This window comes from Platalea leucorodia, assembly GCF_965183815.1.
Source record: "Platalea leucorodia genome assembly, chromosome: 2".
In the NCBI taxonomy this organism is placed as follows: Eukaryota; Metazoa; Chordata; class Aves; order Pelecaniformes; family Threskiornithidae; genus Platalea; species Platalea leucorodia.
This window is the reverse complement of record NC_138824.1, coordinates 86,172,370-86,195,841: the sequence shown is the minus strand read 5'-3', so window position 1 is coordinate 86,195,841 and position 23,472 is coordinate 86,172,370. Positions and strand designations below refer to the sequence as shown.

General features: G+C 37.4%; 1 protein-coding gene across 4 annotated transcripts in view; it reads right to left on the bottom strand.

The window, feature by feature from the left end:
- The window catches only part of CNKSR2 (connector enhancer of kinase suppressor of Ras 2), a gene marked incomplete at both ends in the record, with an annotated part of 215,875 nt that overhangs the window by 48,241 nt on the left and 144,162 nt on the right, over nt 1-23,472 (bottom strand). For all 4 annotated transcript variants that reach the window (XM_082304996.1, XM_082304997.1, XM_082304998.1 and 1 more), the window contains 4 exons: nt 5,207-5,278; nt 7,672-7,745; nt 9,090-9,262; nt 10,115-10,163. In XM_082304996.1, the coding sequence (XP_082161122.1) occupies nt 5,207-5,278; nt 7,672-7,745; nt 9,090-9,262; nt 10,115-10,163 (368 nt within the window). The remainder of the gene's footprint in view (nt 1-5,206; nt 5,279-7,671; nt 7,746-9,089; nt 9,263-10,114; nt 10,164-23,472) is intronic.

Below are 23,472 nucleotides of genomic sequence, written 5' to 3'. Positions count from 1 at the left end.
AGGAATGTGAAACCCCTGTTTCAGAAAAGTGTGCCTGATGGGTTTCATTTGCATACTGCATGCACAGAAACAGGACGTAGTATTGTCTCAGCCTTTGTAATCACTCCTGCATGCCAGCCTTCACGACATTTCAGTGCAGAGTAAGCAGGCATCAGATCATAAAATAGTTTGTCTCCTCGAAATAAACTCCTGTCACTGTCCTTCCACAAATGGTGACCACATGTATGATCTGTAAATCATGTTAATGGTCCATAAATCATTGTACATTGGAAAGAAAGATAGAGATGTCCTCCTGAAGTGATTACAGAATACTTCGTGTTAGCATACAATCAAAATTTCTGCCAGAAGAATAGGGAAGCTGAAGAAGAGACTTAAAATTTCAGTTATAATTGTTAGGAAGTGCCATATGCTTACAAAAATAACTGGCACATAGGAACAGAAACCCAACAAATCTTGTCTCAGACAATGATTTCACATCTTCACAGCAGAAAGGTGACCCACTACGAAGCTATCTTTTAGGTTCACCTTCCTGATATGTTAAGGCCTTCTTTGGAGAATAAAGCTCAGCTGTCTCGACAGCTCTGCCAGCCCAAATCAGAGGCACTGAGGCAGGAACCTCACCCAAAGCACTCCAGCCCCATGCTGCTGAGGGATCAGCAAAGGCCACAGACTAGTCCATCTCCAAAGGCTAAAGCAGCACAAGAAGACAAGCGCCTGCTCTGCCAAATGGCATGGCAGACAGCGGAGGTGGCCCTTTGCTTGCCTCTCACCTATTTTGGATTTCACGTTGCCCATTCAGCTCATGGCTTACCACCCCCCAGTGCAGCCAGCAGGGAACAGCCATCTACCGAACCCCTTTGGATAGGGCTGCTGACCACAAAGTATTAGATGACACACCTATAAAGGTTATCCTGTTGGAAAAACTTCATTCTGTCCTAAATATGAGACAGCATTTTGTGTTAAGTGTGCATGAGAGTGAGGTAACGAATTAAATTAACAAACACCTAACTGACAGCCAATTGATACTGGTTACAGCTATGGTAGATGATTGTTTCCAGAAAAATGTTATTTCCTGAAAAGCGTAATCTAATAAGAACCCAGGAAATGTATACCAATCTGAGAGAGAGACAGCAGACTGACTTCACATTTAATGATTTTTTGCAGGTCATGATCTGTGTCATGGTTTGGAATGTCACCAGCAATGCCCATGGGCTGAATGAGAAGGTACTGATGCAGTTGTAAACCGTTAACAACCATGGCTTTTGAGCAGTTTGCTAGTTTAGAAACTAAAAGAATGGTATTGACTTCTGCATATTTTCTGATATGTGGCTGCTAGTGCTTCTTCAGATATGGTTAGAATGGGTATGGTTAGAGAATTAATATTATTTTAATAAAGCATGGCTAGAGTTACGGTTCACTGAAGTTAGAATTGTATGAGAAATCCAATGCTTTGGGTTTGTATAACAGGGAAACATAAAGATCTCCCACAGAACAAGAGAGGAGTAAAACATGCCTGCTTTACAATGCACTGGGGACAAAAGTTCCAAGCGTACAGTTATACAAATATTCCTTACTATGAATATTAAAAGATACAAAGCCCTAGGACATGGGAAGATTTAAATCTTTCTTCCCTGCGGTGTGCTGTGTCCTGGTAGCCACTGTAACTTTTAGAGGGCAAGAGGTCAAGAAAATATTCCTTCCTTACTGCACATGCAGCTTTAATTTTCTTGTGAGAATTATAAAATCTATTTTTTAGGTATGACAATAAATACAGTAGCACTGGTAGTTGCAGCAGTCATCTAGGTTTTCTTTTTGTGTTTTTTTTTTTTCCTTTTTGTGTTTTTTTTTTTTTTCCTTTTTAAGAATAGCACATACATTTCTTGTCAGTATTTAATTAGAACAATTTTATGACGCGTAGAACAGGATTAAAAAAACCCAATCTTTCTGTAGACCTGTTACTTCTGTAAAGAAGAATGCACAGTACTAGCACTCTCACAGAACAGTACGAAACATTTTTCTATCTTATCTCACACTCCAGGTAGATGCAATGCTTTTAGTCAAAGCAGGGTGTCAAATTGTCCTTAATCATAAAGCTTGAGGATATAGGACAAACTTGCTATATGGGAATACAGATACCTTACAGTGTCTATAAGTACCCAACTGCAGTTTAACCAGAATGAAGAGGCCTGTAGACGATGTGGGAGTATTTTTAGAAGCACTGAAATCTTCCAGAGACATTCTCATGTGCTAATACTACAAGTTGGCTTGTCATCTTTCCTTTTGATCATAGAGCTACACTAAGGAAGAAAACTCTTATAAATGTCAGTACTCAAAGTCACAAAAAGAGAAAGAGGACAGCTCAGTTACAGCAGGTCAAGGAAGTTCTCAGACAAATATTCCACATAAAGTTACTGAGTGTATTTCCCTGCCCAGAAGATATAATTTTGACAGCCATATATGTCATCACTTAAAAAATGGACAGTTTGGGAAAAAAAGGAAGAATAAGAGTATTGTAAGTATTTAGGATGGCCAACCCTGAAAAGGATGCATTTTCTTCTGAGCTGATGATCAGGATTTTTGAGAAAAGAACGAATAGTAAGTCCATAAAACAGCAGGCACAGTTACCATGGAAAATCAAAATAACGCTACATATAGTGGCATCAAGTAGAAATACACGGACTGCCTTCTGCATCAGAATATTTTCTTGGAATGGGAATAACAATAAATTTCCAAGCAAGATGTTTCTATGACTATACACTTACACTAGCAAAACAGTACTTTGCATCAATAAAGGATATTCTGTCCTTCTCACCCAGACTAAGCATGTTATATGGGTAGAAAGAACACTTTTGCTGGTGCAACCATGCAGATGAAAGGAACTTCAGATGCCACAACAATAAAGTTCAGTGATCATCGTTCTCCAGACTCTTTACCAGCATAATGGTGTGGCACAGTCATAAAAGTAGGAAGAAAATTTGAATAGTGACAGAGTTACTTGAGATTAAAATACCCATTTTATGTGAGTAGATACACACAAACAAAAACTTCATATCCTGCATAGAGTTTTTTTTTTAAAAAACAACTAAATCATTTTATACAAGGGATGGAGGAATTGAACCATTTTGAACTTTCAGTTGGACTATGTATTAGCAGTTTTCTACTTTCACTTCTTCTGCTTCAAGTATAAACAGAATTGAAATGACTGCATGATACTTAATTAAAATGTATGTCAGAAACCTGACAAAAAAAAGAACAGAAATTGATCAAAACAGTCTTAATTTAACTTAATAACTTGATTCTGTGTTTGACTTCAGCTAGGCTACAAAATACTTTTAGACAGGAAGTATTTTATTATCTCTGCATCTGAAAGATTATTTTTCAGTAACCCACTTTTTTTTTTTCCAATATATTGAGTTAATTCAATGTTTGTGAAAGTGAACTACTTTTTCTAATACATTAAACAAAGAGAAAAACCAAAATTATTTGGTGAGACTCTGATGGCAACTCAGGTGTAAGAATTTCAAGTAATTCCATAGAGCTTGATGGAGTTGCTTTAAATTTACATGTGTATAATTCAGATCAGAATTTGGTCAAGCTCATTCTAAATGAATTAATAAGCACTTATTTCAAAATATGATAAAAAAGACTACTTGTGCTGGGAAGTTAAAAATCTTTTAGTTCTTGGGTTTTAGACTGTGCAATATATTTTTAAAGAATTGAGGCATATTTGCTGCTGCTTTTGGATTACTGAACAGTTATATAAATTTTTATCCTTAGAAACAAGGTGCCTTGTCATACTGACTGAGGACCTGCTGACAGAAATGATTTATCTACTTCTGTAGTTCAGAATATGCCGAATAGACCATGCCATTATTCTGTTTGCTGTGCAGCAAGTTGCATTTTGAGTGACTGGCTTGACAGAATTATCAAGGAAAGGCAAGCCTAAAATTTTACAAACAAATAAAAAGGTTTTAAGTTTTCTAACTGAGGAGAGGCTTTTGAAGTGAGTCTTAGTCATGCATGAACTTTTGAAAAAATGTTAACAGACAGCTATTTCTAAATGAAAGCAAGCATAGTATAGTATCGGCATACTTTTCCAGTCAAATATTATCAGTAAAGAACTGGCAGTACTCTGAAGGTGTTCTGCCAGGTAGCTGAATCTAGTACACACAGGAGAGATTAAACCATGATTATAGTACTTACTAACAGCTTTATGGATTGAATTTTATCTCCTTTTTCCTGTTTTAAAAGCAATTTTGCTCAGCGAGGATATCCACAGACATTATCTAAGATAGAACAATTCTCAGGTTGCAAGAATAAATTTTTGTTTGTGTCCTCTGTCATATGATGAAAATGGCATATTATTTTAAACTGAATTAATTTCAGTTTATGTTGTGAAAATAAATGAAATAAACCCACAAATATTTAAATAGACATGAGATTCATGTTTTTAATTTACCATTCAAATTAATTATGAGGAACTGTGTTTATTTTGTGCTGAAGTCTCAATCATATTTCTGAAAAAATTGCACAAGTGGCCTGAAATAGATAAATTAAAACTCAGTATCCAAAGAACTAAGACTTAAGTCCTTGTTCCTTTTGAGTTGCTGAAATTTTCCCCACTAAATTCAATACAACCAAAATTTCACTTCAACATGTAGGTTAAATTCATGGCAGTAGAGAATCTGCAAAATTCGTTCCTTGTAATCTCTACCTCCTTTTTCAAGACTGGCAGAAGAAAAATCAGTGACTGCTTTAAATCCTTCTCCAACTTCTCATTCCCTCCAGGGCCAGAAATAGAAGAATCCCCAAAGCAAGCATCACATGTCTTCAGGAGTATGTTAGGAAGCAGAGTTGGAGATATTGCACCTTTCCAGGTGCCTCACAGACAAAAGCAGAAACCTGGAATTCTGAAATTGTGTTTGGATGTTGTTTCACATACTGTAGTTATCTCTCTCTTTTTAGAAAGAGGGAATCTTGTTTCTAAAAATCTTCAAACTTTTGTTTCAAAAAAAGTAATTTTTGCATAGATTGAATATTTAGCATATGCAGCCACTCAGAAGCAATGCTATTCTGCACTTCTTTTCTCAGCTATTAACCGTAACTTTTTAGATTAACACATAATTTATTATCACTGTGTTATTACTAGCTTCAAGAAGTGTCACATTTAAGGAATGGTTCCTTGAACTTTGCTAGATTTCCTTACCTGTTCATATCATCTAGATGTTCAGCAGCAAAATAAAAACTTTTGATCTTAGGATGGCAGGCTTTGAATGCACTGTAGAGGAAAAACATAATTATAAAAATGTAATGGCACAACTCTATTTTTAAATGTAAGATAGTGCGGTCACCAAGGAATGAGATGAGTTCAGGTTTCCTGAGTTGTTGGATGCTCCCAAACGGTATATAAACATACAACTTTTAGGATTGTGCCAGATTTCACCAAGTAAAGTGCTCTTCAACTACCCCTTTCTAAATAATGCTTGATTCATATGTGCATAAATATTGTTCAACAATCACCTGCAGTGTATATATTTGGATAAAGTTAACCAGTTAAGGATATAATTTTATGTATCAGGTAATTTTGCTGGTATACCTATAGGTGTCAATTTTTTCTGAACTGAAAAATGACTGAACAATTTATTCAAAACAACAGAAAAACTCTCAGTCCTGGTGATTTCTCACATCCCAATGACTTTGACATTACCTTTAGCTCTAACGACTGCGTTTCAGATGGAAAAATGTGATGTTCTGATTGACTTCTGAAAAGCTAGTATAAATCAACACTGTTCTTGAGGTCATTCTAAGCAATGGGCAATTACATCTCATCTTTTCTTTCCACCAAAGTAATCAACATGACTGGGCTGAGAGAATTACTGCATTTCATACATAATATGAAACAAATTGCTAGAAAGAATTTTTTAACTATGTTGGATACAGATTGATGGTGAAGTACCTGAAGATCCAGAAAACGTATCTGAAAGTAATTAATAATTTACAGTACAGAATAACAATTTTTGAGAACAGCCTGAAGGTCTCTCTTAAAATAAGAACAAAAAATGCATAACTGTCCCAAAGAACATAAGGAAATCTGCAAATGTTATACATGAAGAACATCATCATCATTTTTATGAGACACAATGGATTTTATATATATATATGTAAAGATATATATAATATAATAAAATAATTCTCACTCTAATCCATTATGTCTCTGTGTGTACTTATGTGTAAGTATATGAAAACAGGTCTTAAGAAACCAGGGATATGAAACTGATATCTAGGAAAGTTACTGCTAGTGAAGGTAACATAAAATTGAGAAAAAAAGAATTCCTCTAACGCATTAGAGCATGACACAATGTTATGCAAGTGAAAGCAGATGTACAGTGACATCTGCTCAGTTTAGAAAGACATCATCAAGTTACTGAGATCCAAAACTTGACTTAAAATTGTTACAGCATCTGTCGTCTGGATTCTTAGAGTTTTTTTTTCTTTATCTGCCACCCAAGTAAGGAATTTTAATAGCCACGTTTTATGTTCTACTATCCAGTAGATACCAAATCAAGTAAAAAAAAAACAATTTAAGCAGGGTGCAATTCTGAGAAATGAGCTGACTTTATGATGCTGCCCCAACAGAAAAGAAAAAATGAAGCACATCAGCAATGTAGCCTAAGGACACAGGACAATAAGCCCAAGATGATGTATCTTTTTTTTTTAATGCAGTTTTCATTTTCTGCCCTTTGAGACCATCATAAAGAGTAGAGTTCATCCTGAAGAGATATGTAGACCAACTAATACAAGGTCAGTGTCTTCTTTAGAACTGTATGTACTACAAATCATACCATTTTACTTTTGCACTTGCTTTTCTGTACAAATTTCAGTGATTCCTCAGTCTTGATAAAAGAACAGTAAAAACCATTAGAAGGCAAGGCAAAAAGTTTTCAACAATAATGACTAAAAATACCTCTGTGGGAGTATGCACCTGTCACATTGCTACATATGCTTAAATTTGCATCTAAATAAGAATGGACTTGTGCAATGGCACAAATCTGCGCAGCAGTGCACACAGCTAGGTGAGAAGAAAAGTTATTTGAGACCTTTAGGTCATACCTCAAAAATACAGCAAATGACTGTCATTCTCTTTTTTCTCTGCCTCAGGACTGATACACTGTGTCAGCAAACTTTGAGATGATGTTAACTAATTCAGAGTTACATTAAAGATTGATGCCTGGCAATGAACCTGGGGACTTTTTTATTCAGATAGTCTCTTTCTTATGCTTAAAGCTCTTTATTGAGCTTAAAGGTATCACATATACACTTTCCAACCCCCAACAAACAAACACCCACCCCCCACCCCAAAACACAAAGGAAACAAAAGAAAGGAAAACTAGGAAAATAAAGGGACAGAAGCAGCCAAGCAGCCTTCGTGCTCTTAATTCATTTTGCTCTAGTCAAGCACTGTGATTCATGATAAAGGAAAAAAAAAATCTTCTTCAGGAAAGATGGCACACAGAAACCACACTGAATTTGCCTGTTCTGTATGAGCTTATTCTGTGATACAACCAAATGATCATTGTAATGAAGTCCATTATGTCACTGTCTTAAGGGAAAACATTGTCCTTTGTTCCACTTTTTCTATTGTATCATTGCATTATTTTTTAGCATACTTACTACTTCTTGCGGCATTCACTGGCTCTGTCAATTTTAAATTCAGGTAGACTGATGAATCCTTCCGCTTTTTCATCCTGCAAAGATAGTTCTAGGTATTACTGTTGTTAAGGTGTCAGAAAAAAACCCCACCACCTGGAAAACTTAAAAATATTTTCACTTGCTTGCTTCTTACATAAGGAATATTAAGGTATGCTCTACTCTGGCAAACCTCCCACAGAAGTCACTGGGACTTTTGCCAAAGTAGTAAGACAGATCCTTTGGTGTAAAATACAATTTTAAATACCCAGTTTTCTCAAACAATTTCACAGCTGAACCAGCATTTGAAAATATACAAAATGACCAAATGTATTCAGGCAATTAGTTATTGTAATTAGTTAATGTTGGGGGAAGATCGACTAATTAGTAAGGAGAAATGCAGCTTACTGCATTACTGATCTGAAGCTGGGATCAAGGCACAAATGGGATGAGTCTCTGGGAAAACAGGCTTCGTTAACTCTGTTCATGGAACAACTTTCTTTCTGTCTACTCAGGGAAAAGTTTGGGATCACAGTATTTTAAACAGGTTATGTACAAATGCTTGCAGTGATTACAAGAACAAGTCCAAGACGGAGTGCATCCACATGTTGGCAACGATTTTATCTCAGGATAGTTACTAATGAGACTAATAGGGTTTAAAATTAAGGTTTCCTAACTCACTGGCAAGAAGCTTTTTTGCTAAAGCTGATATAAATAAATGTGTACTAATGCAGAACATGTTGCACAATCAAAGCTGTACACAGTTCAGTTGGGCTGCCCCAGTGCTCCTAAGTTCAGCATATATGAGCACTGAAATCAGATCAAAAGCTACAAAGAAGGAGAGACAGGAGAATACAACTGACAAAACAAAAGCATTTTCCTTAATTGCCAGAGGTTTTGGTGATTTCACTAGCACAGATAAACAAGGAACAACAGGCAGCACATCATTAAAGTTTACAGTCCCATGACTAAGCCTGAATGACAGGATTAAATAACTACCTTTTCGCTTTCAAGGCTTTGAGGATAGGTTTATTCTAAACTGGTGAGAGCAGGACACTGGAAAGTGTCTTATTTCTCCTTGTAGAAAAAGGTGAATTTGAAGGACCAAATATCTCCGGACCTTAATGGCAAGGGCTAATAATAATTTCAGTATGATTATTTGGGTGAATAAAGTTATTCACATATGTTTGGACAACACCCTCAGATATATGGTGTGAATTTTGGGGTTGTCCTGTGCAGGGACAGGAGTTGGACTCGATGATCCTTGTGGGTCCCTTCCAATTCAGGACATTCTATGATTCTATGATTCTATGATATAAGCACTCAAAGCATTGGCTTCCCACTAAATCATGACAACAGCACTACATAGGGTATTTGTTGAGACAATGAGCACAGATGCTTACCTCTTCATTGATGTACCAATATAGAGATGTATCCTTCAGGACAAACCAGTATTTTTTCCATTTCTGGGAGAAATAACTCTTGGCATCTTTCTTTTTCCAAAGCCAGCCTTCACAGTCCCCTCGACCAAGATCTTTACAGGAGATCCGTCTTTTGCTTTTACCAGGAATAGGAGCTGAAAATGACACTGAGTTGATGTGAAAGCGTTTGACTTGTCCGCTAAATCAACAAGACAGCTAGCCAGAAAGCACTATATATTTGCTTAAGAAAATTAATTAAAAATTTCAACCTCAATTTGCCATGAAGAAATTATTACAAACATTCTGCTTCGACCACAAAGTCTATGCAAGGCACCGTAAGTTAAAAACCAAAACAAACCAAAACAAACCATGTTCAGCACTTCACAGAGCTCATATTCTATGAATAAGACAAAAAAAAAAGGCAACACAAAGAGAAGACATAAAGAAAAGAACAGCAAGATATTTAAAAATAAGAAAAATGGTTATTTGTCATTTTCAACAAATTAATACTTCACATCAGATGAAAGCACACAGCATATAAATTCATGTACTTTCACACTTGGCTGCCAAGTACAACTACGTAAGTACTTCACGGGCATTCAAACACCTCTCTTTGCAGCTCCTTTGCAACTAAAAGTTCCTAAGGCCTTTGTACTTCTAAATCAAAGGAGGACAATTTACTATGATATAAATTACCTGACAGCTTAGGTAATGAGCAAGGGCTGCAGTAAGGTATTACATGCACACAGCTGGAAAAACCAGCCCTGGCCGCAAAGAGGCTAGAGTCTAAGTATTAAAAAAAAAAGACAACAGCAGATATATGCAGGTAGAGGAACATTAGGAAACTGTGACATGAGTCATGGACTAACACCTTCTCAGCATGATCAACTGAACTAAACATTGGATTGGAGCTAACAAGTTTTAGTTCCTCAGATCCTGCAATACCATAAACATTAACGTTGGCAATTCGCTTCCTACCAACACATGAAAACAAATTTAATTTTTACCTTTGTTCTTCTTTTTACTTTTCTGCTGTAGAGAAGACTGCTGAAATGTCTACAAGAAAATCAAAAAGGAAGAAGTGAAAATACAGTGTTTACATTCATCCACATCCTTATCATAAAACAAGTGTAACGATGCGAACACTGAAGTCATCACCAGGTAACACCAGCCAACAGACTTCTAAGCCTAAGAAAAAAGGTAATTTTAGTTTACCTCTTCATAAGGTTGTAAAGCAAAGGCACACAGTGAAACATCTTAAAATAGACCACAAATTAGTTTGCCAAAAGAACTGAAGTTTCTCTCTAAAATGGTTGCTCTTCTCTCATTCTGTTGATAAGGAAGGAATGTCACCCTTTGGTTAGTATGATAGTGAAGCTATGCAGCCTGTGCATTTCTAATACATCATCTAATTAAGGTCTTCCTGACATAAATATGCAAATATGCAAATTAGCACAGCACCATGATCCCAACTTACATCACATGAAATATTTCGACCTGCATAGGACTAAGAGAGATTATGGCCCAGAAATAATGGAGTGACTGGGCAGAAGTGTGTAAATAACTCCCTCTTAGAAGCTTTGAAAATCTTACCTAATTCAAAGTGGTTGAAAAAACACACACATGCACAAGCCCAAAACTTTAGCACTTCTCAGTTCAGAACCCAGAAAATTTAATTCTGCTGCTCGACTTTTCTGCACTAATATTTTCACAGTGCCAACACAGAAAAGAAAAATGTCCGCTTGGTTTTCTTATAAGTGATTCTGAAAGCAGATGAGAACAATATGAAAAGCCTTCTCTTTAAATGTTTTGTCTGCAAATTGAACCTGCAAACGTGAGCTCCCACCTCTCAATTTCTGAGTCGGGTTTTGGGAAGAAAGGGTAATGAAGGGGTATCAGTTTTTAATAGGAAGACAACATGTAATTTAGATGTCTAGACATTTCTCCATACATTATGTCATATTGCAAAATAGACAGGTTTTTTTAAATTCAGTTATTATTCTAAATTAGCTCATTAAATTAAATTATAATTAAGGACAAAATCTACAACTGATTGAAGTTCCTGGGAACTATTCAACTGACTTCAGTGATTTTAGCTAGCACTTTAGATTATTTTACATAGACTTCAGGCTTCAAGCTGGTTCGTCCTTTGCAAAACCAGCACCAGCTATTTTTTTTTTTTATCCAGAAGATGTATAAGCAGTATGCATTAGTCAGTGCCATTCAGTTTCAAACTCACATGATAAGTAACCCCAAAAAATCCAAGTGAGGATGAAATCTAAAAATGCTTCTTCTGTTGCTTTTTTTGGGAAATCATCGAATGCAATCTGCAGCCTCTTCCCAGTTATTAGATAATGCTTAATGCCATTTTCTCAGTGCTGTTTAGGGCCACACAATGACAAAGGAGGTCATGTCCTTCCTCCTGCTCAGAGCAAGGCTTGCTTTGAAGCCAATGCTGGATCATGTTCTTTGGGGTCATGTCCAGCCTAGATCCAACTATCTCCAAAGAGGGAGATTCTACAACCTCTTTAAGCGACCTGTCCTAATGTTGGCCACTATAATATTTCCCCTTTTACAGCTTAATTCTGTGATGTAGCAAATATGGAAACAATATAAATACTTCTTTTTAATGCCATGAACCCTAAAAATATGAATTCACACCAAAGCCAGAAATCTAGTTGTACTAAAGCAAGTTTGCTGCAAGATACTGTTTAATCACCCGCCCACGAGGCCAGATTTCAACATATGTTCACTGCATTTTGATTCTGATACATCTCGAGCTTTGAGCAACTGCTTTCACATACATCTTGTCCCAGTTTCCAAGAATTCATCTCTCCTACTAATTCTGAGAGCAAGAATGAAGTGAAATAGAAAACAGCATTCTATATTAAAGAAAGTTGTTAGTAACTCGAAACAATAAATAAAATGGAAACAAGACTGCCACTGAAAAGATGAAATAGATTAATAACTTAACCCTAATGGAAATTGTCACTCCTGAAGAAAACTTGAAACTGTTTAATCATATTCTGAATTATATGCTTTCCAGTTGCCCAAAATACAATTAGCAAAACTTTCCATTATCCAAAAGCAAGGTGTCACTTGATGTTTAACATATATCAAAACTCCCTTGAATACCCTGAGCCTCAGTTTTTTGAATGCAATAATTTTCTCCTGTAATATGTGATGTTTGAGCTTGTCGTATCTAATAATATACCTAAACTAAGCCCTCTGATAAATGCATGTCTAAGTAGAATATCAAAGAAACATTTTAGGTATATGTATGTCTACCTTTGCTATCAGCAGCCTCCAAAGCACATGTATTTCAAGAGGAACAAAACATCATTTATTAAAGGGATTTTTGCTATGTTTCTGGTTTTTCTTAACAAAGGTGCTAACCTGCTTCTAGCCCTACCTTTCTGAGGGCTTAGCTGCACATCCCATCAGCCAATGGAGATTTCATTGTTCATGGAAGAGCCATAACCGTCCCTCTCTTCCTGCAACTGTTCATTAGCAAACTTGCTATGTGGGCTATATTTACTTTAACACTCTTCAAAATGATTGACAGAGTTCTGAAAGCTCATCAGAGGACTGCACAGCTGTAAATAGCAATCTGCCCTAGGGTATGCTTTTCCATGCTCTTAGGATTATAGCACAGTAATACAGCTACATAGTAAAAAACTTCGAGGTGGAGGCTCACACTAACAAAAGAGGTCACCAATGACCTATAACTGTACTTGTTCCTTTAGCAAGAAAATAATCACATAGATGGTATAATCAACAATATCTTCATGCACGCAATCACACATCAGCATCTTCGTATGTACAAGACAAAGTTTTCAAGAAATGAGACTATCACGTTTTTCTCTCATCCCCAGAGTTATCCAGGTTTCTGTCTGCTTTCAGGTCTTGGGATAAAATATTCATTCTTGGTTAGTACCATGCCTTCTGTATATTTGCTCAGAAGGGAAGCAAGACGGAAAGTTAGTCATTAACAGTCAGAAGCCTGAAAATGTGAGTATTTATTATGAGCTACTTAGTAGTAATTTGGTAGCTCTCTATTTGGAAAAATGTATTTAAATAAAAGTGTTAAATAATTTAAGTTTCAGTTAATTTATTTGTTTCATGCCAAATAGGAAACTTAATAAACTGATCTTCCAATACCAATATTAAATTGGAGTGAAACTGCTATCAGGAAAGATGAATATTTGATAAAACTCATGGTTTGATGAAAGTTAGAAAATTTCTATTTCAGTTGATACCTCAAATAAAAGTAGAGGACAAGTAGACTGGTTAGTAAAACGATTGATTTGGGAGGACTGGTTATTTTGCCAAACTTCAAGAGTCTGAGGAGGAAGTCTAAAGATTTGGGGTCAAACTATTCCTATATAAGAGCTTCTCTAAGATCTATGTCCAAAAAATGGATATATTCTAATAGTTACATGAACCCCTTCATGGTTACAGACTTTGTAGGCCTACCAAAAAACCATAACTGAAGCTTCTCTGAAGATCTGGATTGGCCATAGCAATTAGTACCAAATTTGACAGCCCCTAAAATCCCCTTTCAAGTGCTTATTTGTTTCTTCACTTTTCTTCAGAGATTTTCCACTCGCTCATTTTTGGAAAGCTAGAAGAGAGAACCAGGTTATGGAAATGATAATCCCCAATTCTTTTACCTGAATTTGAGCTCAGTCTGATTGGGAAGGAATGGCAGGTATCTTTATAGTTTTTTTGAGAGCTCAAGTCAAATCCAATTTTTCTCAAGCTGCAAGTTTAGACACTAAGGAACGATTTGCAGTCAGACAGTTCCCCTCTGTCACTGTAAGATAACTTTCTCTAGTTTCAGCAGAGTAGCTTGTAATATTTCTGATTACTGGAACTTTCTGCTGCAGATGGAAAAGCCAATATCTGGAAGAAAATGAAAGCTGGTGCTGCCAATTATTTGATTGATCTCTTGCACTCAATACTTCGAGAACACTGGCAATGTTCTGTTTTCACAGTTTTGATACATCACATATACGTGTTTCTCTGCATTTGGTGTGTTGAGATCCAAAATTTCGGAGCTAAAAGAAGAGTGAAAAGGGGGAAAAATTCAAAGCTATTTATATTACATTGTCACACTATCCATCACTATTAACAACTCATGCTTAAGTGTACTCCCAACAGAGGATTTTGCCAAAATCTTTTTTGTTTACCATCTTATTTAGTCCCCATTAAGAGCTAATGATAGATAGTATTAATTATTTTCAGAGATATTTGTGAAAAATACCATTTTCAAGGACTATGTTACAAAGGTATGATGAGAGACCTCTGGCAGCTCATAAAGTTTGAAACATCGTGCCAATCAGCAACAGAATTTTATTCATAACAGAAAACTGTTTTGTTTACAGCAGGAGCAGGTATTGACCTGTTGTTATGTTTAGCCCTCAAAATAAGCAAAAAAGATTACTGTTTATTATCAGCTAGGTCTTGAAGCTAGCTGAGTCCACACAGGGCATCCGCAAGGCAGGTTTTGGAACAAAAGATTATTCCAAATCCTACTCTATTCTCTTTTCTTACATTTTGCTGAATAATTGTTCATTTTTTATTTACTTCTGGATTTTGAACTGCTCATATATTCAACATTCTCTGATTTATCTGTGGCTACAACTATCTAGTTGCCCAAAAACAGTACCAAGTGGCACTAAGTTGTGAATAAAGTATTTTTAATATGCTGTGAGAGCTCTAGTTTACACAATCCTTCTAAAAGCGGGGCTTCACTCTGGATAGATAAAATGCAAATACAGTAAATGGGATGGTCTATGTGAGAGAAAAATGTAATACAAAAGCACAGCAGTGAATTTATGAAAGCAAATCCAGAAATACTCCCTAGGCTAAAGTCACAGGCTGATGACAAAACAGTCATCATATGTGAGTAATTCATAAATCCATGGTGAGTTGGAATGAAAAGTGATTTACAAAGGATGCCACAGTTGATTAACTATGCCCTGAAACCTTCAGTCTTCCCTCCCAAAGCAAAATTTATTGATTCAAATCTTGAGCTTCTGGTGCTTTGGTAATAGATACTCCTGCTCTCCCTGCACAGCTCTCTGCTTTTCTTGAGCACACTCTGTAATAAAAATACCATACATGGGTTTAAAAGGACAGCAATCACTAAGGTTCTAGCTAAGGCATTTAATACTAAAACACAGTATGAATATTATATATGAACAGACTTCTAAAAGAGAGCTTTGCTTTCGTAGTAGAAACAAAATAATGTCAACAAGTAAGGCAGAATCGTTATACTAAATATCCTGTGGATATTTCTCTTTTAAATGGCAGGTACCTCAGACAGAAGCATGAATCACAGGTTCTGTCAAATGGGTTGTGAGAAGCACAGACATATTAACAGTCACCAGAAGAACGGATCCCAGAATTCATGGCTTGGTATGTTATCCTGCACACTATATTCCTCCTCCTCCCTTAGTTTTGCTTTTTCAGAAATGTAAAATGGTGTTTCAATACTAAGGCCAAATGAATGTGTATTTGCAAATGTTGGCAAAGCAATAGTTTTCTTGGCAGCAGCCAAAAAGTCCATTTCAGACAAGATTATTTTCTACACTTACCTGACAACCAATGGCCCTGTTCCTATTTCTTCTCTCCCCACAGTAGCTTTATGAAAGGCTTCTAGGAAGTACTAGATCTACTGTACATGGCTATGCCATCTATCATGCACGGTCACAACTCTAACTGGGTTTCTGTATTTTTGGAGCTCTGACCATGAATTTCCAATGTATGCATTTTGTTAGTGACCACTAAAGAAACAGTATGTGTCTTAAGAGGAATAGCCTAAGAGCTTTTTACTGTAAAAAAAGTAATGTTCTCCTTAGTCTACAAAGGCTGATAATATCAAAGATGTCTAATCTTTTCATACAGCTGTTCCTATAGCTGCTTATCCAAGAAGAATATGCTAGCTACGGTCACAACTGTGGTTTTCTGAAATGTGATAGCAAGCCAAGCTTTTCTGTTCAAGGATTCTTATTCAATCTCCTATCCCTAAACTTTTTATTGTAATCTGGGGGGGCTCTGTGGCAAATGTTGTATTAGCTGGATGCAAATTTGCAGTTGCACAAGCTACTGCAAATTGTTTGTGCAAAGTTGTTAGCATAATACATGCAAAACTTAGAAAAATTAAAACATTTTTTAAATCTTCAGGCCATGTTGAGAAAATAATATACAGTGGTCCTGCTTTCCACTACCAGGGAAAGATTTTCCTTCTTAGCCATTAAGCCATAGGACTCTCTAATTGAAATACTTAAGCAGTAAAACTTCTGGACAATATCAAATTCAAATGAGAGTTCTCATATTCCCCCACTGTCTTTTCGACTGACAGAACAAGGACTGCAGCACTGTCATAGCTGCCTGAAGCAAATGAGGACAAAAAGTTAAACTAGACAAGTGCTGTTCATTAGAATAATTTATTCTGAGATCATTCTTCTGCTCTACATCTACTCTGAAACATGTAATTTTGGTACCTCCCACACTGCTTTTATTGACAGTAAGTAATCTAAGAGTGAAAGGGAGGGTTCGAAAACTATATGTATTCTTTAATGGCAAAAGTCCAAGATGCATCAGTTGTTCCATCACTGTGTATGTTTCAACTGCATCCATTTAAGAAGGAAAAAGAAACCTAATTATCACCCATTACAGAATAGTATTTAACCCTTTACTTTAATTTCTACCCCAGAGCCATTCCCAGTTTCATCTCTTACTGAAGAGAATGGACCCGTCAGAGAACCACAAAACGGCTGAGGCTGGAAGGCACCTCTGGAGATTGTCTCATCCAACTCTGCTGCTCAAAGCAGGGTCAACTAGAGCAGGTTGCTCAGGGCCGTGTCCAGATGGATTTTTATTATCTCCAAAGATGGAGACGCCACCAACTGCATTGGCAACCTGCTTCAGTTAATCTTACATCAGGCTCACAGTCTTCCTAGATGGAAAATCATTAGCTTAAAATAAAGGTCCCATGCCCCCTTACAACACCGAGGCACTTGCTTATGATGGAAACAGTACCTACACAGCTCCTTCTGTAGGAGCAGTTAGCAACACTTCTGATTGTGTCCCTTGGCATGATCTCTTTCATATTGCTCAGTCTGACTGTGTGGCAGAGAAAAGTGCAGGGGGTGTAGGTGCTCTGTAACGAATGACAGCAGAACTGAGAAAACAGATTTTTGCTTTAAGGAAGACATACTCTTGCAAGTTATTCTCTGTTAGCACTTGGGCATAATATTCTTTTTCAGTGAAAGAAACAGAAAACTCATTCTGACTTTCAAAAACATTAAGTTTTTGGTGAAAAATCAATAAAACAGAAAACTGTACTTTTCTGGAGTTAAGGAGTTTACAAAGGCATTGGTAAAACAGGAAATTAGTGCACAGTTGTGTGTGAAAGAAGCAGTCTTAGCAAAGGAGATGCACAAGACAAATTACAGCCACCAAAATGCTTTCCTTCCTTATCTCTAGAAGATAAAACACACAAACACAAATTTTCTCCTTTTAAGTAGTACTGTCCATCAGGAGAAAACCTTATCTACTGGTTACATTACTGTTAAGGACATGTCCTTATAATAATTTCCAAGGCTTGGAGATTTCTCAGCATTTGTACCTTTCAGGACTAAAATGACATTTCCAGAACGTAGTGCTTTGTGCCTCTTTATTGTTGCACCATGCTACCAGGAATAGCTTGTAGCAATAGCTGTAGTAATTGTTACACATCAGGGCTGAATTCAGGTAGCTCTTGACTATAGGAAGCAACAGGATCTTCTACAGAGAGGAAGTTTTCATGGGGAAATGAGGTAAAGAGCGTTTGTACCTCAGCCATTATACATTCCGTTAAAATTCATACTAAACACTTCCATTGCACCTATGAATTAAGGTAGAAAAAGAACAGTTCATGCCAGGAGAAAAGACACATTACTTACTGGAATTCAGTAGAATTTCCTCTAAGCGTAAGATGAAACAGCATTTCTCAAAAGGTAGGGAAAGATAACATTAGGTCTTTTTAATTCTGTGCTGGCTATGATGACCTTATGGGTACAAACCAGCTTACAAAATTAGTTTTACACTGCATTCTAAAGTCAGAATTCTGTAGTGTTAGAAATATTATCTACTTGGGTTAATCTGAAAGCAAAGGGATATACTTGAGAAATGGACAAAAAGCAGTTATCTCTATATGAAAAATATGAGGTTTTTTTTTCCTCCATAGCACAGTAGCAGAGATGGATTGGCTGACTCAGAGAGCAGGCACTAAGCAACAAGCACTTCTTTCCAGTAAAATAGAAACACCTAATAAAACAGCTTCTGTTCAGGAGCCGCACTGCTGCAAAGAGCCGTTTTCCTCCCAGGTGCAACCATACAATCTCCCACATTATGTGTCAGCAATAGGCTCGAGGGGCCACTGCCGTGTAAGCGGGGCAGAGACTCCCGCGGAGTCAAACCACTACTTTGAAAAACTCACTTGTTCACAAACAATTGTGCTGCTTGTCAAAGCATTTTGATAAAATGGAACTCTGAAATGGGCATCTGCGCTCCCTTAATTCAAACAACATTTTCACCACTCAGTACAAGCTTTTTACAATGCCAAATTTCATGACGCTTGCCAGCCAGTGTCCTTGGTTCACTGCTTTCATGGTCCTGACACCTCCCTCTTCCTTGTGCAGGAAGGCGTACAGAGAGGAGCCAGTTGAGAAGTCAGGACCTAGATCTAAGGTCTCAGAGATGCGACACCCCCCACCACATTGCAGTGATACCTCATGCTGAGTCTCCTCTGTGCGATGCCTGACATACACTGCTCTGCTACAATATGCTGCGCTTAATCTCTTCTTTATCAAAGGGGAGTAACCGAGGGACTAAATCACTTATTCTACATAAAAAAAAAAATCTCTCAACTGTGCTATTGTGATTGTACCAGCTACAGGTAATGTAGCTTGCTGGTGTACAAACAATATTAATACCTACAAAGGCAAAAGTCCTTTATTGGGTAATAAAAGCAGGATACAACCAGAAATGATTAATTGAAACAGATAACAGAAAAAATACAGAATGGGGACGTGAAAGGAAATTAGGAAGTGTTCTGAGCTGGGAGATTTATTAGTCTATAGATCTACATCTCCTGACAATGTAAAATTACACTTTCAGAGCATTATATCATATGCAGTAAGGAATAAATCTAGACTGGCAGAGCTGGACTAGATGACCTTTACAGTAACTCTCTCATTTTTAAAGAATCCCCCAGCTTCGTCATGGAAAGAAATTATAACAGGCCATTTTTTCCCTCATGGTCAGATGTGAAAGAAGGTAATAGAGAAAGTTTAAAATAAAATTTTTCCACAAAAAACTCCAATTGTGCTTCATGACGGCTCATAAACCAATCTTACATCCTCTCTAGAGCATTTTGTTTTGCTGCAATAGTTAACTCTGGATTCTGATAAAAATGGCAGAGTATATAGAAATAGATGAAAAATCTCCCACATTCAATATCTTCAAATTTCATTTTGGCAACCACTTCTCCAATAAGAGAAAATTCATGGTATTAACTGCTTCTTTCAAAGAGAAGCAATGCAGATGTGAAAATATTCTCTCATCTGTGACAGGAATAATATTTCTCATGAACAATGCAGATATTATTCCACATAATTAAAAGAACTTAGCACTCCCTCCTGAGGAGATGAAATATTACTATTTCACAAAATGTACGCTTAACCTGAATTCAAGAATAAAAGCTGCATATGCACATCCACTCTCTTCAGTCTTGAGTTCAAAGGGCTGAGAGTCTAGAGCTGGCAAAACAAATGTGAGGTTACTGAGGCACCTTCACAAGACGATTTTAGCTAAACAGCAATGAAACAACAGAAACTGTGCCTTAAATCTGAGCAAGTTGCTATCCTCTCAACTGCTGCTGAAATCTCTGTTTTATTGCTCACCTCCAACTTTTTTGCCATGAGGACAGCCAAGCAGTGCAGCAAGTTGGCCGCGAGTCGGTGCAGTCTCCATCTCAGGAGGTTTTCAACACCCGACTGGGCAAAGCCCTGTGAAGCCTTCTCTGACCTCAGAGCTGGCCCTGCTTTGGGCCAAAGACCAGAGTAGAGACCTCCTGAGGTCTCTCCCAGCCTGAATTATCCTATTATTCTATGTACTTTATGCTGGTTTCTGAGGCATTTGGATTTTTTTCTGTAGCAAGTTCATTACGAGTGATGCCTTTCTCCTGCTGGCAGGCTAATTATAATTTTGTTCTCTTTCCTCCCCTCTGTCCAGCACTTTTCTTGCAATTATGACAAATGGCCACCCATTCACCCAGTTTACCACCTTTTATTGGTCCCATCATTAGCAACAGCAATTCATACTGTTCATACTGCTGGCAGGCTAATTATAATTTTGTTCTCTTTCCTCCCCTCTGTCCAACACTTTTCTTGGAATTATGACAAATGGCCACCCATTCACCCAGTTTACCACCTTTTACTGGTCCCATCATTAGCAACAGCAATTCATACCATATCTGAACGTGGAGTTTCATACATATCTGAATAGGATTAAATGAAGGTGATTAACTGCAATAACAGAGGACTAGACCCAGGAGGCCTCTCTATTCCTCTGTGTTGATTGTGCTAGTCTAAAAATAATACAATGCCATCTTCCATTAGCAAGGAATTTATATGTTGTTTCTCTCTTGCCTTTTCTCTCAGAAATGTAGATTAATTTCAGACCAGATTTTTACCAAACCCAGATGGAATATCTAGATTTACCTTTTAGCACACCAACCTTATGGCTATCCCAATCACTTCCAATTGTCACAAGTACCTTACGGAGTAAGGTACTTTGGAGTAAGGTACCTTATGGAGTAAGGCATATTTTGCTTATTGGTTAACTGTTTCACCATTTTGTTTGTTTTATAGGCCACACAGTTCACTTATGGCCTAGATGAAGTTCCTACACTGATTTTAACAACATAACTACTATTTTTATTACTTGTTTTGTGCTTGTTACATTTATAAAGTGCTGCATTCGAAGGAAGGAATACATATAGTATCATTTAGATGGTTTCTTTTTGGAGTGAAGAAGATGGTCAAGGGCTGGAACCACTATTCCAGCTTGAGAACGTGAGAGATGCTGCTCTTCCGTCTGAATCAGACATATAGAGGCCAACTGTATGAGGTTCAACAAGGCTAAGTGCCGGGTCCTGCACTTGGGTCACAACAACCCCATGCAACGCTACGGGCTTGGGGAGGAGTGGCTGGAGAGCTGCCCAGTGGAAAAGGACTGGGGGGTATTAGTCGACAGGCAGCTGAATATGAGCTGTCAGTGTGCCCAGGTGGCTAAGAAGGCTAATAGCATCCTGGCTTGTATCAGAAACAGTGTGGCCAGCAGGACTAGGGAAGTGATCGTCCCCTTGTACTCGGCACTCGTGAGGCCGCACCTCGAGTACTGTGTTCAGTTTGGGGCCCCTCACTACAAGAAGGACATCGAGGTGCTGGAGCGTGTCCAAAGAAGGGCAACGAAGCTGGTGAAGGGTCTAGAGCACAAGTCTTATGAGGGGTGGCTGAGGGAGCTGGGGTTGTTTAGCCCGGAGAAGAGGAGGCTGAGGGGAAACCTTATTGCTCTCTACAACCATTTCTACAAAATTTCTTCACTGAAAGGGTAGTCAGGCACTGGAAAAGACTGCCCAGGGAAGTGGTTGAGTCCCCATCCCTGGAGGTATTTAAAAGACGGGTAGATGTGGTGCTTAGGGCCGTGGTTTAGTGGTGGAGTTGGCAGTGCTAGGTTAACAGCTGGACTTGATCTTAAAGGTCTTTTCCAACCTAAACAATTCTATGATTACATGATTCTACAAAAACACAGAGTCTCCAACTGAAAGAAACCCAACATATGCCAAAGTATAGACATTCAAAGCTGCCTACAGCCAATGGGACGATTGTGGCTGTGGGACATGACGGTGTTTCAGACTCATGAAGGCACTAGATAAGAATTTTCCATTATGTTTCTTCCTCTTACTCATCTTCCTGAATTTTTTAATTGTTGTTCTTTCCAATTGCTCTTGGAGCAAAAGGCCTTCTATACCTGAACTATACTAGAGGAAGCTGACAAGAGAAATGGATATAAGGTAGGTGCTCGTGATGCCTCATAGCAGAATTGGGTATTCTACTCTGCATTGCATTATATGAAACATTTTACCAGCACTTTTGCCTCTGGATAGGCTTTGAGTCTTTTAAAAGAACTCCAAATCAGATTATTCTATAACTTCATGAGCCTATTCAGCTCTGTTTCTACTGCAGAACGGTGAACTCCTTCCATTTCCACACATGTCGACCTAGGTATTGTCACAGTCTTATTTCCTTGTTACATGCTCATTGCTGGGAAAATGAACAAGGAGTTGAAGTTGTAGAACAGGCCAAAGTGCTCTCCTACATCCCCATAAGGCTACAAAAATTAAGGTGAGATATGACCAGTGTAACCTACAGAAGAAAGGGATGTAAATGTCATAAATGCGCCATTCACCTCCAGAGAGAGATATCCCAGTGTTTTGTTTTTACCAGAGCTAAGCTATGCTGGACCTGCATAAACATACAAGTACTTGAGAAGAAACTAGGGCATCACAACAGTTCAGACTATTGCACTTGTTCTACTGAGGTGCCCCGTACTACTGAGGAGTCCAGTCTGACAGAGCTATTTCTGAAAAGGCAATGACAATTTTTCACTTGTGAAATTTCAACAGTATATGTGCTACTTTCAGTTGACGTTTCTGTTTTCCTACCTTTACAGTGGAAGCTAGTGCATGCACAATTATATTTAGACTGTAAAGGGCTAATTTGCAGCAAAGCAGCAGAGAAATGAGCTTTTTAATCCTTTCTTACTGTGGGAACAGATAGACTGAAATTTTTCACAATTATGAAGTATTTCAAAAACTCTTCATCATGTTCATTTAATTTCTGGACAGTTGTTTGAAATCTAGTGCAGTTTCTTAGCTGGAAATATAAAAATGCCAATGCTTTTTAACTTTAACACAAGTATAATTTTTTAAATCAAGTATTTCTTATAAGTACAATTTCAAGAAGGAGTTTAAAATTTCCTTTGCTGATGATTGATGCCTGTAAGCCTGTAATCATTCTGCAAGCTTCAGTATTATTTTAATACAAATATTTAAATGGAGATGAAAGACCATCAAGAAGAAGCAATACTAATTCAAATGTTAACAAAAATTACGGAAATACTTATGGAAAATATTTTTCACTATGCACTTAGGTTAAACTGGACTTTGATATCAACAGCTAGACTTTTATTCTATAGTAATTACAAGTCTAACCATAGACAATTATGAAAACAGGGAGGAGAAAAAGGA